We start from the raw sequence: 18567 nt of genomic DNA, 5'->3' as shown, positions 1-18567 counted from the left end.
ACTGAGTTTCTGGCTCAAATGTCTGGAAGCAGAGATAATAATTGTGTAAAATATCACTGCATTTTTTGGCATTTATTACACTTTTCCCATCTCAACTGGCCAAGACAGAGAAGGGGTTATTTTTGCACATGGACTTGTTAGAGACAGTTCAGGGATTTTGATGAGTTTGAGAGGCTTTTCCTGCAGGAAACTGGGCAATTTGAGCACTAGTTAATTCCAGGTGTTTAGAAGGACCCATTTGATTTCACTATGCAGTTTTTTGCTTCTGCAAAATGCAAATGTGATGTAGTTGGTTGTAGTTAAGAGTCTGTTTAGACCTGAGCTAACAGAAATGCTTTTAGTTCATCCTTTTTCTTTACATTGGAGCACACTTATGTCTGGACCTGACATTCATTTTTACGATGAACAGAAGAAGCTGCAACAAGTTTATAAACAAATTCTTCAGCCAGGGCTGAAAGATTCATCTCAGAGGTTTAGGAGTGGGTGGATTCAATTACATTTTTTGTCTTAAATAGGTTGTTCTATATCTTTTTTTTTTAAGGACTATTTTGCCTACACAATGTTTGGGGACTTATTTGAAGAGGATTTTTCTGTTCTTTCAACCAACCATTGTGGAAAAGGGAAGAAATCAAAGCCCAGAGATTCTGAACCTCCAGCTCCCAGGGATTTCACCAACCTAAGTGGTATCAAAAATCAGGGTGGGACCTGCTACCTCAACTCCCTTCTGCAGACCCTGCTTTTCACACCTGAATTTAGAGGTAATGTGCTCCCAGTCTCCTCAGGATAATGTTGGAGTTGATATTTTATGGTGATATTTCTAGTTATTTATTCAGGGGTCACCTCTCTCGTGAAAGGTTTTCAGGAACAGTTTCTTTCAGTTCACTGCAAGTAGGTTATTATAGAACACTCAGCTCTTGGTCTGCAAAATTAATAAGATGAATGATGGCCAAAAGAATACTAGCATCATGCTTGACAGTTCAAATACAATAAATCTTTAAAGAGGAGGCATTATCCTTTTTTTTAAAAAAGACTTGCTTTTTTAATAACAGAGGCGTTGTTCTCGCTGGGACCTGAAGAGCTGGGGACTCTGGATGACAGCAGCAAACCAGATGCAAAGGTATGGAGAATTCCCTTGTCCTTTGGTACTGCTGAAGACTGATTTGGAAGGTGATTGGTTTTCAATTTGCATGGAGCCCCTTCTGAGCATGAATGAAAGCCTGACTTGCAGATTGAGTTTTGCTTCAAAAGGAAGATTGGGCCTGCTTCTGCTGAATTGGAGGGTGGAGATCCTTGCAGGATCAGTCAGGAACAATCCCAAAGTCTGTGTAGTCTTTTTTAGATTTGTTACCAGAAAAAAAAGTGAATCTAAAGATGTGAGCAGCCAAGATGATCTGGATCTGAAGGGTTAGCAGCCCACCCATGCATAAGGTGTGTTGAGGGTGGGATTTAATTGTTGTTTCAAAAGTGTTAATTATAGTTGGCTACAGAAATTTAATCTGTAGTTCTTGGGTTAAAGTGGTACAGCTGTTTGCTTGGAGATAGTGGGTTTTTTTTCTTGGGGTCCTAGAATGGTTTTGGTTGGAAAAGATCTTTCAGATCATCAGGTCCAACCATGAACCCAGCCCTGCCAAGGCCACCACTAACTCATGTCCCTCAGCAACACATCTTCATGGCTTTGAAATCCCTCCAGGGATGGGGACTCCACCACTGCCCTGTGGCAGCCTTGTGCCTGAAAACCCTCTTGAGGAAGAAATTGTTCTTAATTTTTCCTAATTTCTTTTTGTAGAAGTGAAATATAAGCACAGGCAGCTCATGAAACTTGTAACCTTCACCCTTCCCCATGCCCAAACCCTCTTCTGAGCAAGGAGCATTTACATCTGTATGTCATGAAGTTTCTGTAGCTGGTTTCTTAGGGTTTAGTATTACCTAAGAAAGCAGAGAGGTGTCCTTTTTCACTGTGGTGATGGTTTCATGTAAATCCTTCCAGTTTTGTGATAAAGCCAAAAGGTTTTCATCACAAAACTCGGTCCTTTGGCTGCAATAACATGAGGCCCTGTCCATTTTTGGGAATGATGTGTAGGTGTGAACTGAGCAACCTGTGTTCTGAAAGCCACAGACAGTGCTTGTTTCTGGCAAGTTTGGTACCAACTTATTTTTCTTTTCATTTAAAGGATGGGTTTGAAGCCTCTTTCTAACCTGTTGGGTTTGTTTGGGGGGGTTTTCTTTCTAGGTTCGAATAATTCCATTACAACTTCAACGGTTGTTTGCTCAGCTTCTGCTCTTGGACCAGCAGGCTGCATCTACAGCTGACCTGACTGAGAGCTTTGGGTGGAGCAGCCATGAGGTACCAATCACCATCAGTGACACTTCTTCCTGAATGGAGAAGATTTGCTGGGGTTTTTTTTGTGTCTTTCAAGTCTGAAGTATCTGAAAGTACTTCAGGCTGTGGCGATGGTGTTGACTTGGGTCAACTGTTGGTGTATTTTCATGTGTCTCCACATGAAGAACATGCCAATTATTGACAACCAGCAGCAGCAGATCATTGTTTTGTTAGATACAATTTCAGTAGCTTTTACTTTGTTTCCTACAGCAGGGTTTTTCCAACAGTAATTAGGGCTCTTGTTTTGAAATACTTAGATTCTTATCTAAACTGACCTGTGTAATGTATCTTAAGAGTTTAGTCTGTGTCTACCCAGGTGAAAGTGTCTATGTGGGTTATAGTTTATGTACTTTGAGCTGCTCAGAGAGCACAAATAAATCAAGAATAAGGATAAAAGATAGTAAATGACTCCTCAAAGTAGTAAATAGATTAGTAGTCATTGAGGCAGCTGTCTTTGTCACCCTTAATACATGTTTTTAAGCAATAAGCAAAGCAGATGGCACTGGTTTATTTCTTCAGCTTCCTTCTTTTCTGATGTCTCCTGCAGGAGATGAGGCAGCACGACGTGCAGGAGTTAAACCGGATCCTGTTCAGTGCTTTGGAAACTTCCCTGGTGGGAACTTCTGGTCATGACCTTATCAACCGTTTGTACCACGGGATTGTGGTCAACCAGATTGTCTGCAAGGAATGCAAGAATATCAGTGAGAGACAGGTAAAGCTGGATGGTGCTCCAGGGTAGAATCAGAGAATGGTTTGGATTGGAAGAGGCCTTAAAGATCATCTAGTCCCAACTCCCCCTGCACGGGCAGGGACACCTCCCACCAACCCAGGTTGCTCCAAGCCCCATCCAGCCTGCCCTTCAACACTGCCAGGGAGGGGGTTCCACACCTTCCCTGGGTAACCTGGGCCAGTGTCTTATCACCCTCACAGGAAAGAATTCCTTATAGCTTTCTGTTCACCCTGTTGAAGATACTTTTAAACGTGCTTTTCTTTCTTAAACTCAAAAAATCATGACATCTTTCTTGGGTGTTGCTGGTGGCCTGGTTGAATCCAGGTAGTGTGTGTTGGTGAGGCTGCTGCAGACCTGAAAACAGGAAAAGGATGCATGAATCTGTGAAGTTTGGGCTGGCATTTTCTAAACCACCTACTTCAGGCTGTGACTCAGAGGTAAAAAAAACAAGTGGTGTTGTATCTTCTGAGTCAGCAAGTGTTGCTTTGGGTAGGTGTATTTATCAGAGAGCTGAAACAATGAGATGACAACAGGAAAACATCTTTACAGTCCTAGTTTGGTTGGGTTTGTTTAAATTAATTAGTGGATATAGGAGGTTCCCCCCCCCCTCCTTCAACAACTAAAGCTCACATCCACTGTGGTGAATGGGATGAGTTTGTCTTTCTGATGTACCATGAACTTAACACCACTCACTACCTCATTTATTTTTGGTTGTACTTCTGCACAGGAAGATTTCCTAGACCTAACAGTGGCAGTCAAGGGTGTTGCTGGCTTGGAGGAGGCCCTGTGGAATATGTATGTGGAAGAGGAGTACTTTGAAAATGAGAACTTGTACCACTGTGGAGCCTGTGATAAACTTGTGGAAGCTTCAAAGGTAGATTCTCAATGCTCAATTTGCTAAGGAATAGAAACTTTGTTTGCTTTGTTGTGTCTGCCCTCTGAAAATAAAACCCCCCCTGTGTCTTTAGTTAGTTGGTAACAAGAGGGTGCCAAAATCTGTCCTGTTTTTGTTTTTTTAAACCTCAGCAAATGTGTCAAGAAAAGCTCGTGTGACTCTGCCCTGAGCAAGATAACAGATGAGATTGTAAATAATCTTCATGATTGAGCTAAAAGGCATAAATTTGATTTATGTGAGTTTTGGGATATTAGGGCAACAAACCAGGATGTTAAGGTAATAAACCAAGAAGGTATCTTAACAATCAAATACAGGACTGGTAGTTAGTTGGCAACTATTACATAAAGGTTAACCATTTCAATGCCAGCAACTTAATAATAGGCCTTATTTGGATTGAAAACAATGATTAAAATAATAGCTAGGCAAGATGATAACACAATGATTGCAATCTTTTAAAAGGACCCCAAGTCTGAAAGTTCCAAAGCTAGAAAGTTGAAGCTTTCTCTAAGATCTTCAAGCCAGCTAATGAAGAGATGGGCAAGAATTCATCTGCAGGGATATGATATTTCTTACCCTTTTTTTGATTTTTGGTTGGGTGTTCCTTTCTCTCAGCCTCTTGAGGAGTAACCATTGGAGCAGATGACCCTGCTGGAAGGTGTCAGAACATGGACTGAAAGTCTTCTCCTTCAGGCTGTAGCTTGAAGGTACTTCAGAAGGAAGCCAATCTGTTTATCTGTTGAGTTATGCTGCTTTGTGATCATCTTCTAGCTAATGAATTATTTCTGATCAGTGCTCAACTGAGGGTGGGAACTGTTGAGATTGGGTTGTTGTTTTAAAAAAAACAGGGGAAGCTTCAGATGTTTCACACTAATATTCCCCAGAGGGCTTATGTTGGTGACATTGGTCTGCCAGCCAGGGCAGCCTGCAGCATCCTTGTGCTGCCAGCTTCTCCCTGGTTGTTGCTTTGCAGCACTTTGGACTGGTTTCCACAACAGAGTGATTGAATGTAAGACTTTTTATCTGTTTTGTATCCCAGAAGAACAGATCTTTGAGAGCTGAAGGTCATTGAGTTGCTCTTTTTCCAAAATGACACGAAGTGATGTTTGGAGTTTTTTTCTGTGCTAATTTTTCACGTCTTCAGTTTTTTTAATTAAAAAGTAGCTCCTTTTTCCTGCTGTTCATGGACAGAGACTTTGTAGTGGCCTTTCAGTACCTGAAATGGGTCTACAAGAAAGCTGAGGAGGGACTTTTTACAAGGACTTGTAGCAGGAGGACAAGGGGTAATGGATCAAAACATGAAGAGGGGAGATTTAGGTTGAACATTAGGAAGAAATTCTTGGCTGTGAGGGTGATGAGAGCCTGGCCCAGGTTGCCCAGGGAAGCTGTGGCTGCCCCATCCCTGGCAGTGTTGAAGGGCAGGTTGGATGGGGCTTGGAGCAACCTGGGCTGGTGGGAGGTGTTCCTGCCCATGCAGGGGAGTTGCAACTAGAGGATCTTTAGGGTCCTTCCAACCCAACTCATTCTGTGACCTTCACAACAGCAAAGCTCTTTTGCCTCTTGATCTGACCCTCTTCTGCAGCAGGAGGAGCACAATCCAAAGCTTGCAGCACCCTTCCTGTGGAAGGGGGTGGGTGCAAAGGCAAGTTGAGGGCAAGTTAATCAGTGACTTGGGAGTTGAAGGAACATTTGCCACTGCCTCACGTGGCTTGGTTATAAGGGTTAAACTTTGCTGGGTTCAGCTGAGTGCAAGGTAACCGTTGGTAACAGATAACTCTTCCATGTGGCCACCAGGGCAAGATAAGATGCTGGCAGCTTCAAATTTGGGTGAGAAGGCACATAGCTGGGCAATTGCTGGCATGATGGGCATGGTCACAGCGGCCTGCAGTGACAGTCAGCACTTTCAGCAGGTGAGGTGCCAGCTGGGTCACTCTAGGCTTGGTGGCTGCTTTAGGAAGGTCTGTTTCAAAGTGAAGGTGGCCCATTCCTACCCATTCTGTTCCTCTCTCCCTTCAGTACTCCATGGATGTTATTTTCTGCTCTTTCATGTCTTAGCCTCTAGAGGTATTAGGAGTTGAAGAGTCTGATGTCCCAGAACTTCAGCAAATTTTCATGGTACAGTCTTTTTTTTCCCCCACCCTAAATGTGGAAGAATATGCAAAATCTGTGCCACTAGACTCTGGAATCATGGAATGGTTTGGGTTGGAAAGGGCCTTAAAGACCATCTAGATCCAATCACCTGCATGGGCAGGGACACTTTCCACCAGCTCAGGTTGCTCCAAGCCCCATCCAACCTGCCCTTCAACACTGCCAGGGATGGGGCAGCTGAAATGTTTGATTTTGCTTTACGCCAAGGTTCTTGATGTGCTCACACACCACATTTTTTGATCTCTATTAATATTCTTCCTTCCTAAAAAGGCTTGTGGTGGCTTTCCTGCCTTGGAAGGTCTTTTTTAACTCTTCCCTGGTTGTCCTGTGGCTGGCTGGAGGGTCCTCCTACCCTCCACACACATCTACCTCATACCACTCGGGCACAGCATCCTGTTCACCTACCACAGCCCACAGACCTTAGTCAAGGCCCTTTTCTTCAAGCAGCCTGGCAGATAGTAAGCAAGGTGACGTTGTGGTAAATTCTGGTGACATTTCAAACCATTTTTGTTGGAGACAGACCAACAGTCACTCAGCAACAGACTGCAACCCCAGGGAACTGGGAATCCCCTCTGAAGTCACTGGAATAGTCTTCATGGAGGTGAGCAGGAGGCCTTGGAGCAGGAGCAAGTGTGTAGGCAGCATCTGGAGCCTGACTTGGAAAGGGTGGTCTGACTTCACCTGTGAGCACAAACTCAGGGGTCTGAGACAGTTGGTTCTTAGTGTAAAGTTCAAGGCCATCCTCTCCCAAAGAACACATGGACTATGGGAATGTGATCACCAACTAGAACTTCAGCCATGTCCTCCTTTGTTTTTTCTGTAGGAGGATTAAGTGTGATGACACCATTCGGGGAAGCTGCAAGGCTTAACAGAGGGTCTTCATTCCTTTTAGGCTGTCTAGTTGGTAGGGAAATGGAGAAAGCCTGGTTGTAACAAGGCTTGGTTGAAGACCAGTTGACCATAGCAAGGTGGAAACAGAGTTCTGATAGAGCTGTGTGCTCACAGTCTGTTAAAATCCTTTTGCAGTCGGCGAAGCTGCGGAAGCTGCCGCCCTTCCTCACCGTGTCCCTCCTGAGATTCAACTTTGACTTTGAGAAGTGTGAACGGTACAAGGAAACAAGCTGCTACACCTTCCCCATCCAGATCAATCTGAGGCCTTTCTGTGAGCAGGTTGGTACTGTTAGGTCTGTTAAAAGTTTCTATATGCTCAGCAGAGAACCTGGATTTCGGGGACAACTTCTTGTCCTGGGTTGAGCTGGTTAAGCTGTTGACAGTTTTGTTCTGTGTTTTGTCAGGGCAAACTGAGAAACTGTGTGGGGTTCTGCACTGTCTCTAATTCCAAATTCTCAGAATTCCAATGTGGTTCCAAAGCACCACTTTCTAACTGAGTGGGAAATACCTTGTATCAGCTACAAGTACAAATTTGATCTGATGATTCCTTGAAAGGAAGATTATCACCTGGAAGTTGGAGTTTATGTTTGGATTGTTTTTGTCTGATAAGGTTGTGTATAAATTGAGCTATGAACGTTTTATGAGCTTACAGTTGTTTCAGTTTTCTTAAGAATCAGTCTTTGCATTCACATACATTAATTTTGGTCACCAGCTGAGCTGCTTGATGGCAATTTTTGATCTTTAAAATACAGAAAAAAAATCTTTAGTGGAGGCTGTGCTTTTGTGAAAGGCTTTTCTCTTACTGAAAAGTTGCAAAGCAAGTTTGGAAATTTCTCAGTGTTTGCATTTGAGGAAGCATTTGAATTTATTTTTTTTCATTGGTTTGTATCTGTAAAAGTGTGGCTTGTTATTTTTTCCTCTAGTCTTCTAAACAAAAGAAACCTGCTTATAAACAAACAGGTTGATCTGTTCTATTACTTGCATCAATGGCTTGTTATTTTAAATTTTGAAATTTCAATATTGTTGAGAATTTAGCCTGGAGAAGAGAAGGCTCCAAGGAGACCTTAGAGCACCTTCCAGAGCCTGAAGGAGCTCCAGGAAAGCTGGGCAGGGGCTTTTACCAGAGAGGGCAAGGACAGGACAAAGAGTGGTGGTTTTAAACTGAGAGAGGGGAGATGTAGGTGAGACATCAGGAAGAAATTATTCACCGTGAGGTTAGGAAGGTGCTGGAATAGGTTGCCCAGGGAGGTTGTTGATGTCCCCTCCCTGGAGGTGTTCAAGGCCAGGTTGGATGAGGCTTGTGCAGCCTGGTCTGGTGGGAGGTGTCCCTGCTCATGGCAGGGATGTTGGAACCTGATGATCTTTAACGTCCTTCCAACCTTCACCATTCTATGATGAAAAGATTGCTTAATAAGCTTGTGCTCTGTCCATGGCTTGTGTCAGTCCATGAGTGTATTTCCTGGCACTGAAGAACCTTTCCAATCTCTGCTCATGTGAACGCACACTGAGAAACACCTGGAGCCATCCAGGTGGTGTAGAACTACCCTTGTGTGACAGACTTACTGATACATATGATTGTTGTTATTGTTTTTTATGAACGTTTTATGAGCTTACAGTTGTTTCAGTTTTCTTAAGAATCAGTCTTTGCATTCACATACATTAATTTTGGTCACCAGCTGAGCTGCTTGATGGCAATTTTTGATCTTTAAAATACAGAAAAAAAATCTTTAGTGGAGGCTGTGCTTTTGTGAAAGGCTTTTCTCTTACTGAAAAGTTGCAAAGCAAGTTTGGAAATTTCTCAGTGTTTGCATTTGAGGAAGCATTTGAATTTATTTTTTTTCATTGGTTTGTATCTGTAAAAGTGTGGCTTGTTATTTTTTCCTCTAGTCTTCTAAACAAAAGAAACCTGCTTATAAACAAACAGGTTGATCTGTTCTATTACTTGCATCAATGGCTTGTTATTTTAAATTTTGAAATTTCAATATTGTTGAGAATTTAGCCTGGAGAAGAGAAGGCTCCAAGGAGACCTTAGAGCACCTTCCAGAGCCTGAAGGAGCTCCAGGAAAGCTGGGCAGGGGCTTTTACCAGAGAGGGCAAGGACAGGACAAAGAGTGGTGGTTTTAAACTGAGAGAGGGGAGATGTAGGTGAGACATCAGGAAGAAATTATTCACCGTGAGGTTAGGAAGGTGCTGGAATAGGTTGCCCAGGGAGGTTGTTGATGTCCCCTCCCTGGAGGTGTTCAAGGCCAGGTTGGATGAGGCTTGTGCAGCCTGGTCTGGTGGGAGGTGTCCCTGCTCATGGCAGGGATGTTGGAACCTGATGATCTTTAACGTCCTTCCAACCTTCACCATTCTATGATGAAAAGATTGCTTAATAAGCTTGTGCTCTGTCCATGGCTTGTGTCAGTCCATGAGTGTATTTCCTGGCACTGAAGAACCTTTCCAATCTCTGCTCATGTGAACGCACACTGAGAAACACCTGGAGCCATCCAGGTGGTGTAGAACTACCCTTGTGTGACAGACTTACTGATACATATGATTGTTGTTATTGTTTTTCCTTTTAAAGACTGAAATGGATGATTCAGAGTACATGTATGAGCTCTTCTCTGTTATTATACACAAAGGTGGCTGCTATGGAGGACACTATCATGTTTATATCAGAGATGTGGATGAATTAGGAAACTGGCAGTTACAAGTAAGTCCTGTTGGCTTTTTCTTCCTTGCTTGACATGTCTCATTTTCCAAAACAGTATGAAGACCCAGGGGATGAAATGCACATCCCAACTCATCCATATTTTAGTGAGGCATTTGTTCTCTTCCCTCATGGAGAAGCCTCATTTGCCTCAGTATGTCTGTAAATAATTCAGATGCCTTTTTTAAAATTGTTCAAATAAATGATAATGGGTATTCTGTATGAAAAGAAACAGTCTGTAGCAGGTGGCAGGGGCAGCTTATCAAAACTTCCTTCACCTTTCTGGATGGTGGATGCTAAAGTGAGGGCAGCCTGCAATCAAGAGCCACTAGTTGTGTGTGAAACAGCTTTTGTGAGTCTCCTGTTTTACTTGTGCAGGAGGAAGAGCAGAGGCTGATTGAAGATAAGGCTTCAAGAGACCCCCAAAATGCCAAAGAAGTGGAAAATCCAGTGGTGATGTTGAAAGGGATTTTAGCAGAGGTATGGTATGTAAGGAGTTTCTTGCTTTGGTTGTGATATTAGGGAACCTGGAAGGAGGGGTTTAGTGTACAGAAGTCTGCTGAACTTGTCAAGCAGATAAAACTTGTCACTTAACCTGACTTTAACACTAATAGTAGCTCTTCATACCAAAAAATGGCCCTTTTTGAGTATTTTTTTTAATTGCTTATCTAAGCTCTTGCAAAAGGTGATGTTACTTGGGCTTATTAACAAACAGGAGTAATTTAAGCACTTCAGAAATGTCTTTATCCCTTGACTTTTGTAGTCTTGGTTATCACAGATTTGAATTTCTCTGCAGGAAGAATCTCAACAGATTCCTGTGAACCAATTAAGGCAGAAATTATTGGAGAAAAAAGGGGTTTCGTGGAATAAGAAATACAGAAAACAATATGGAGTGTTAAGAAAGGTAACTTCCCTGCACACTGATCTGTTTTTTTTACTGTTCAGATAATTTTATAGTGCTGTTGATTAGTCACTAGGATGAAAATACAGATCCTTGGACTAGCAAGATAGAGCCACATGTAAGAGGTTGGCAAGATAAATTGGTAGACTGGGGAACACAGATCAGATTCTCCCAGGATTATCTGCCTAAAAGCTTGGATCTTTTATTTTTCCATCTATATGGCTGGGAAGGAAAAGAATTAACCTTACTTACTGACCTTTGTTCCACTCGTGTCTGTGTATGAAGCAGCAACACCATCACCACTTGAACACAGAAGCCCTGGTGAGAATCAAAGGAGAAACACACAATTTCATCACAGAAACAGAGCTTTAAAAATCATGTGCCACTTTCTGGTTGATGAGGGCATGTCCCTAAAAGGAACACTGCCAGTTTTTACTGTCTGCCAAGTTGGTTTAGTGTCTTTTTTGCTGCTTTCAGAAGAAAACTTGAAGTTTGTGTTAGAGATGGTGTGGAAAATTCATGTCTGACTGTGCAGTTTTCACAAATAATTAGCTAGAAGTAGTTGTGCAGCCTGGATTTGAGTCTTCCTCAGAGGTAGCTGCTCTTGGAAGGTGGATAGGGAAGTGATAGAAACCAGTTGTGAGCCACCCAGTACTAACCATTTCCAAGTTGGAGAGCTAATGGGAATGTTACCAAGGCTGACTTCTCACAACTGCCAGATCTGTAAGAGCAGCACATGGAGCAGTGCAGGACTTGCCTTGCTGATATAACTAAATTGTTTTACACTTTTTTGGAGTATGGTTTTGATTATGATTGTAAGGGAAAGCTTGTAAGGGGGATTGGTTTTGTTGGGTATTTTTTAGGGGGTTGGGTGGTTTTGTGGGGGAATTGGAGCATGGTTGGTGTCCACAACCACCCTCCCCTGCCTGTCCTCAAGAGATACAGTTTGGTTTTGTGCAATTTGGCCACCAAGCTTGAAGTATCTCCATGGTGTTAAAATGAAGGCTTAGAGCAGAGTGGGTAAAGAAAACCAGGAATAGCACATAGAAGATAAGGCAGAGAAGTGAGGGAGGAAAATCACATTTTCCTGTCTAAACTGAGGGAATTCATGAGGAGCAATTATAACACCAAGTTGGAAGGGATGGGGTTTGTGTGCCAGCTTGAACCAGGTGAAGCAGCTCTATTGAAACCTGGTTGTCTTCATCTTGTCTTTGCTTTCCTTTTAGTACTTGCAGAACCATCCTCAGATATTTCAGTTCAGTCCTGATGAAGATAAGGTTGGCCTGAGGGAAAAACACAAGCTCCTGTTTCAGTCAGATTCTGAAGGGCAAGGTCTCCAAAGCCCTCCTCAGGAGAATGATGTCCACTGGAATTCAGAAAAAAACCCTCCAAGGCTAAAGGAGAATTCTGCTGCTCCCCATTGGTTTGATCTGAACGATTCCAAGGTCCAGCCCATCAAGGAGAAGGATATTGAGAAGCAGTTTCAGGGTAAAGAGAGTGCCTACATGCTCTTCTATCGAAAATCTCAGTTGAAAAGACCACCTGAAGGTACACAAAGCTCTTCTTGATATTCTGGGGGCTTTCTTCATTGCCAGTTTATTCTCCAGTGAGCCAAGGATTCAAGATAAAATTATCTTTTTAGTGATCATTTGGAAAAAGAGTTAACTAAGATAGAGGTTAACTCCAAGGAGGTGGTGACCAGTTAACTGGCTGTAGCTGGCACTTTTTTCTACTACATTTCCCAAGTTCCAGCAGAACATCTGCTGGAACCAATTCAAATTGTTGCTGACAGCATTCCTGGGTCACTTTCCTTTAGGGAAGGATTGATGGGAGGATGGAAAAACCACTTGGTTTGTTCTTTGTGTCATTTGCAGTGTGATTTTTCTCTGTTAGAAAAGGATGCAGCATCTTTGCTCTGACTTGTCAGTGGTGCCTGTGCTGCAGTGTCTCCTCTTGATTGCTTTTCTTGTTTGCCAAGACACCTTTGGAGCAGCTGAGGCCAAACCAGCCTGTATTATTTGTTGCAGCTCGAGGAAATCCAAGGTACCAAATTCCTGAACACCTTCTGAATGAAATGAATGCTGCTAATACTGAGCTGCAAAAAAAGAGGTATATTCATGTGACTGTACCAGTCTTTTTCAACAGTATTTTTCATCTGCAGATCTCCAAAGTGATTTGAAAGGAAAGGAGCTCATTGGGTAGAGTCAGATATTCAAGTGATTCAGTGTTACAGAGGGATATATTCTGGTGTTTTCATTTTGGACATTGGTCTGCAGAGCATCATGATGTAGGACAGATACAGTAAAATCTATGTATTTTATTGTAGTATAGACAAAGGGCTGGAGCAGCTCTGCTCTGGAGATAGGCTGAAGGAGTTGGAGTTCAGCCTGGAGATGAAAATGCTTTGGAGGAGACCTTAGAGCACCTTGTAGTGCCTGGAGGGGTCCTACAGGAAAGCTGGGGAGGGGCTTTTCACCAGAGAGGGCAGTGATAGAACAAGGGGTAAATGTTTTAAACTGAAAGAGGGGAGATTTAAGTGAGATATTAGGAAGAAATTCTTCTCCACAAGGGTAGGAAGGCACTGGCACAGGTTGCCCAGGGGAGCTGTGGAAGCCCCATCCCTGGAGGTGTTCAAAGCCAGGTTGGATGAGGCTTGGTCTGGTGGGAGGTGTCCCTGGTCATGGCAGGGAGGTTGGAACCTGATGATCTTTAAGGTCCCTTCCAACCTTCACCATTCTATGATGACTTGTGTGTATAACTTGTGTGTTGGGATCTTGCCTTTACTGGTTCCCTGCCTCCCTGCTGGGGGCAAAACTAGGCATTCTACAGAGCTTCAAGAGAAACTTACTGATAGTTTCAAATTGTCCCAGGTTTTGGTGACAATCAGTGCATTTCTGGAAGGAGAATGGAAGAAATTATTTTAGTGATGCTTATTGGGGGGGTTCTCCATGGGGAGAAGGGGGAATGATCAACTTTCCTGTGAAACAGCAGCATCTCAGAGATAAACCAGCCATTTGTAGGTGTTAAACTTTTGTTCTGGTGTTGCTCTTTGAGGTGCTAAGTTCACCAAGTTTGCTCTTGTGTTGTTCTTTCCCAGAGAGGAATGTGACTCAGCAAACAATGGCATCAATTTGCATCTCCATTTGAGCTCCTGTTACCAGTTTCACAATGGGGCTTTGCATCCTTTGCTTACTTGGAAGGAGAGTGTTGTGGATTTGACTATTGACAGAAGAAAAACCTTGGGAGACCTTCGCCAGTCAGTGTTCCAGGTACTTGTATCTCAGCTCTTCCTTTTTATTTGGGCTGCAACAACATTTGCAAATGTGTTTATGCCAAGTTCTTTTAGGTCACTGAGAGATTTTCAACAGCAAATGGAATTTTGGGTGGCTTTAAACAATGTGAGTTGACACAGAAGGAGACGTGGGTTTGAGGGCTGTTCTTGAAGTATTCAACAAGCCATGAAGTTGATGAAACTTCATGTAGACTTGAAAGGCCAAGTGCAGGGTCCTGCACCTGGGTTGGCCCAACCCTGGGCATAAATACAGGTTGGGGAGAATGGCTGGAGAGCAGTCCTGAGGAGAAGGACCTGGAGGTGAGGAACTGGAGATGAGGCACCAGTGAGTGCTGGAGCCCTGTGAGCCACTTGTGTCCTGGGCTGCAGCAAAAGAAGAGTGGGCAGCAGGGCCAGGGAGGGATTGTCTGCTCTGATGAGACCCCACCTGGAGTACTCTGTCCAGCTCTGGAGCCGTTAGCACAGGAGAGACACGGAGCTGTTGGAGAAGGGCCAGAGAAGGACCACAAAGATGCTCAGAGGGCTGGAGCAGCTCTGCTCTGGAGATGGGCTGGGAGAGTTGCGCTGTTCAGCCTGCAGAAGAGAAGGCTCCAGGGAGACCTTAGAGAACCTTCCAGTGCCTGAAGGGGCTCCAGGAAAGCTGGGGAGGGGCTTTTCACCAGAGAGGGCAGGGATAGGACAAGGGATAAGGTTTTAAACTGAAAGAGGGGAGATTTAGGTCAGACATGAGGACGAGATTCTTCTCCATGAGGGTAGGAAGGCACTGGCACAGGTTGCCCAGGGAGGTTGTGGCTGCCTCATCCCTGGAGGTGTTCAGGTGTTTGTTTTTCCTCTGCTTCCCAACCTTTGCTTGGTGTCCAGGTGAAACTTCTATTTTTGTCTACCTGGTGACTAGTCTGGAAGGCCCAAGTGCTGGAGTGTCTTCTGTGTAGCTGAGCTTCTTGAAGTAATTAGCAGGGACTTGTTAAGTGCCAAAGTGGCCAGGCTGTTACAGCTTCCAGCAACGTTGTGATTTGGAGTGATGTGAGTTACTCCCTGCTGCTGTTAAAAAGTGTATTTATCATTTTTATTCTTCCCAATCAGATGTTGGAATCCTGGGAAGGAGACATGACCCTCAGTATTGCCAAGCCTTTACCAGCAGGACTGCATCTGTACCAGGTGCTTGATGGTAAGACTTCCACATCCAAGGTTTCCATGTTCTTTATGTGTGTTGTTCATTGAGCATTTCACATGTACTGAGCACTCTTCAGACTCACTTGCAAGTTCACTGCTTTTGAGTTATTTAGGACACTCTTATTAGAGAAATGAGGGGTTTGAGGGAGGCTTTTCTTTGTAACCTTTTGTGAAATGCAGTGAGGCTGCAAATCTTATGCAAGTTAAACACATTTGCTGACAAAAATACATCAGTCTGGTTTTTGACCTTGATTTGCTTATCCCTGTTTGCTTTCCTACTGTTAACCTGGTGGGTGGAGGAGAGGAGCTAGGGTGACACCAAAGACAAATGCAGGTTAGATTCAGGCTGAAGGAGGAAATTTTTGCAAAGGAAAATGGTTACATTAAGAGTAAAATGATTTATTGAGAGTTGATGAGCATGGTAAAGTCATGAGTTCTATCTCCAGCTTTGCACTGTTACTCAGTCCTGGGTGTTTCGTCTTCAAAAGCCTGTTCAGGCTTTCTTAGATTTTAGTGTCTTTGTGATCTGTTTCAGAAACTTGGAGTTCTACCAAAACCTAATGCAGCTTCCCATGCTGTTGGCATCAAAATGCAGAGGTGCTCACAGCTGCTGGAAATATTCCTGCAGATGTTAGTGCAGTTTGATAAATAAGTGACTTAAAAAAACTCTGACTTGGAGCAGGAAGGAGCTGCAGGATGGGCATTGGTGTTGCACAGAATGGGCTTGGAATGTACAGGAGGTCACTCACACTGCACCTTCTGTAACTTGAGCCAGAGTGTGTCAGAGTATTCCAGTTTACCTGCTGCCCCTGTTTTTCCAGGGGAGCAGAAGTGAATGTTTTGCCCCTTTTCAGGAGATGAGCTGACCCTGGATGGCATCGGGCTGGTGGATGGAGCGGACATCTTCGTCTGGAATGGGAAAGAGGTAAAAAGATCCACATGTTCTCTCTCCTTGTCAGTCCTGAAGAGATCAGAGGCCATCTCCAGACACATGTTTGGAAATGCTGGTAGTTTTAATCCATTACCCCTTGTCCTGCCCTTGTCCCAAGTCCCTCCCCAGCTTTCCTGGAGCCCCTTCAGGCACTGGAAGGTGCTCTAAGGTCTCCCTGGAGCCTTCCCTTCTCCAGGCTGAACACCCCAACTCTCCCAGCCTGTCCCCAGAGCAGAGCTGCTCCAGCCTTCCCATCATCTCCATGGCCTCCTCTGAACTCTCTCCAACACCTCCATGTCTCTCCTGTGCTGGGGGCTCCAGAGCTGGACAAAACACTCCAGGAGGCTCTCACCAGAGCAGAGCAGAGGGGCAGATTCCCCTCCCTGGCCCTGCTGCCCACACTTCTTTTGACACAGCCCAGGACATGCAGCCCTCAGGGCTCCAGCACTCACTGGTGCCTCATCTCCAGCTTCTCATCTCTTCCCAACTCAAGGTCCTTCTCCTCAGGGCTGCTCACAATCCGTTCTCCCCCCAGCTTGGATTTGTGCCTGGGTTTGGACCAACCCAGGTGCAGGACCCTGCACTTGGCCTTGTTGAACTTCATGAGTTTTGCATTGCCCACTCCTCCAGCCTGCCAGGTCCCTCTGTATGACATCCCTTCCCTCGAGGGTGTCAACCACCTTAGCAAACTTGCTGATGAGGAGACAGGGCCCATAGTTTTGTCTCAATAACTTGATTCTTCTCATGATTGCTGTCCAGTCTGTCTTTTGTTGATCCCCACTGCATAGATCTTCCCTTCCTCACCTCAGGTTGGTGGAACAAAGGTGATGACAGGCCCTGACCACGAGCCTGTGGTCATCAACGTTCTTCGGCTGGCAGAGCACAACGAAGGAGGGAAGGGTCAGCACTTCACTGAGTCCCAGCAGGTCTTCTCCTGCAGCACAAAGCTGGCTGATCTCCACAGAGCCTTAGCCCCCTCAGGAGGAATCATTCTGAAGAACAGCTCGGGGCCAGAGAAAGATGCCAAGAACTGGGAAGTTTTTCTGGACGAAGATATGAAGGAAACAGTCAGAAGTGTTGGTCTGACAGATGGATGCTCAGTACTGATCTTGGACAGCCATGACCAGAGGTAACCATCTGGATTAGAAGTATAATTAAGCAAAAAAGCAAATTTGGCAAAACCTGTTTTGTTACTTTCTGCTTGCTTATATTTATTCTTTAAACTCTTTGGAGCTTTTTCATTCAGGATAACAGGAGTCTTAAGCCTTGGGGATCAGTTTCTTGCCAACTATTAGGTATTTCTTTGGTCTGGAAGTGCAGAGCTGTAACACCCTTGGACTTGCACTTTGGAAGGGGGAAAACCTAGTGAGAACAACCTGTGCCCACTGTCCCATCTTTGGCATAACCTGAATTTCTGAGGTCTTGAGCTGTGTGGTTTTTCTGAGGGACTTGGTGGGACGTGAGAACACAGCAGGATCAGAGCAGTGTGGGACTCTGCTGCATCTCCCAGCTGAACCTGAAGTTGCCAGGAGCGAATTTCTGGTCTCATTTAATTTTGTAGTGTGCAGCTCTGACATGTCTGTGTGCTTGCTGCATAAATTCTGACTTCCTTGTTGAAACAGTACTGAAAAACAGGGATTAAACGGAGCAGTGAGAGGGTTCTTCTCCAATAACTGTTTACATGGTTAAAATACACTAGCAGAGACAGAGAAAAGGCCAAATTTTCATTATCACTAGGAATGCTTTGATAATATTTTACCAGAAGCATTAAATTCAGCCTCAGAAAGTGACTTGGACTCTGAAGTGCCTTCAGAAGCTCAAGTGCCATTGAAAGCCAGTTACCAAAAGGTAGTGTTTGATGGTTTACCCAGCCCAAGGGTGCCTAGGTGTTCCCTGAGGCCTCTCACTGTGTGACTTGAATGACTGAGGCATTGCTGGTTTGTTTGAGAGCTTTGATATTTAGCAGTTGTGTAGTTTTCCTGTCTTTGACACCTTTGCTCCTTTTTACAGCTTTGTCAATGTGGCGAGTGGCAATTTGACTGCTTTTACATATGACATCAGCTGGCTGCAAGTGAAAAACTTCTGCAGGGTGGAAGATGAAGATGAAGAGAAACACGTTAAAATAACGGCCACCATTGAGACAGTAAGGAGTTTGGTTGGCAGGGGGTCTCAGCACACTCACAGGGAAGAATTTCTTCCTAATATCCCACCGAGATCTCTCCTCTTTCAGTTGAAAACCCTTCCCCCTCATCCCATCCCTCCCTGCCCTTGTCCCAAGCCCCTCCCCAGCTTTCCAAATAATGGGTTTATTGAGATTATTTAGGTAATGCTTTTTAAAGCAGGGACACCTCCCACCAGCCCAGGCTGCTCCAAGCCCCATCCAACCTGCCCTTCAACACTGCCAGGGATGGGGCAGCCACAGCTTCCCTGGGCAACCTGGGCCAGGCTCTCACCACCCTCCTAGGAAGGAATTTCTTCCTGATGTCTAAGAAGAATTATTTACTAGCAAACCTTGTAGGATGGTGGGGCTGGACCTA

General features: G+C 44.3%; 1 protein-coding gene across 1 annotated transcript; it reads left to right on the top strand.

The window, feature by feature from the left end:
• Positions 1–536: 536 nt before the first annotated feature.
• USP40 (ubiquitin specific peptidase 40) lies at positions 537–18173 on the top strand (the record flags this gene model as incomplete). Its single annotated transcript, XM_010005881.1, has 16 exons — positions 537–758; positions 1050–1117; positions 2231–2344; positions 2928–3092; positions 3838–3984; positions 7177–7320; positions 9608–9736; positions 10112–10213; positions 10530–10637; positions 11861–12182; positions 12662–12743; positions 13732–13903; positions 15010–15094; positions 15954–16024; positions 16840–17159; positions 18041–18173. Coding segments are annotated over exons 1-16 (2361 nt in total), but the record flags the coding sequence as incomplete, so codon positions are not given.
• Between the last annotated feature and the right edge of the window lie 394 nt (positions 18174–18567).

Source organism: Chaetura pelagica, unplaced genomic scaffold (genome assembly GCF_000747805.2).
Source record: "Chaetura pelagica isolate M959 unplaced genomic scaffold, ChaPel_1.0 scaffold631, whole genome shotgun sequence".
NCBI lineage: Eukaryota > Metazoa > Chordata > Aves > Apodiformes > Apodidae > Chaetura > Chaetura pelagica.
This window is presented reverse-complemented; position numbering and strand designations above follow the sequence as displayed.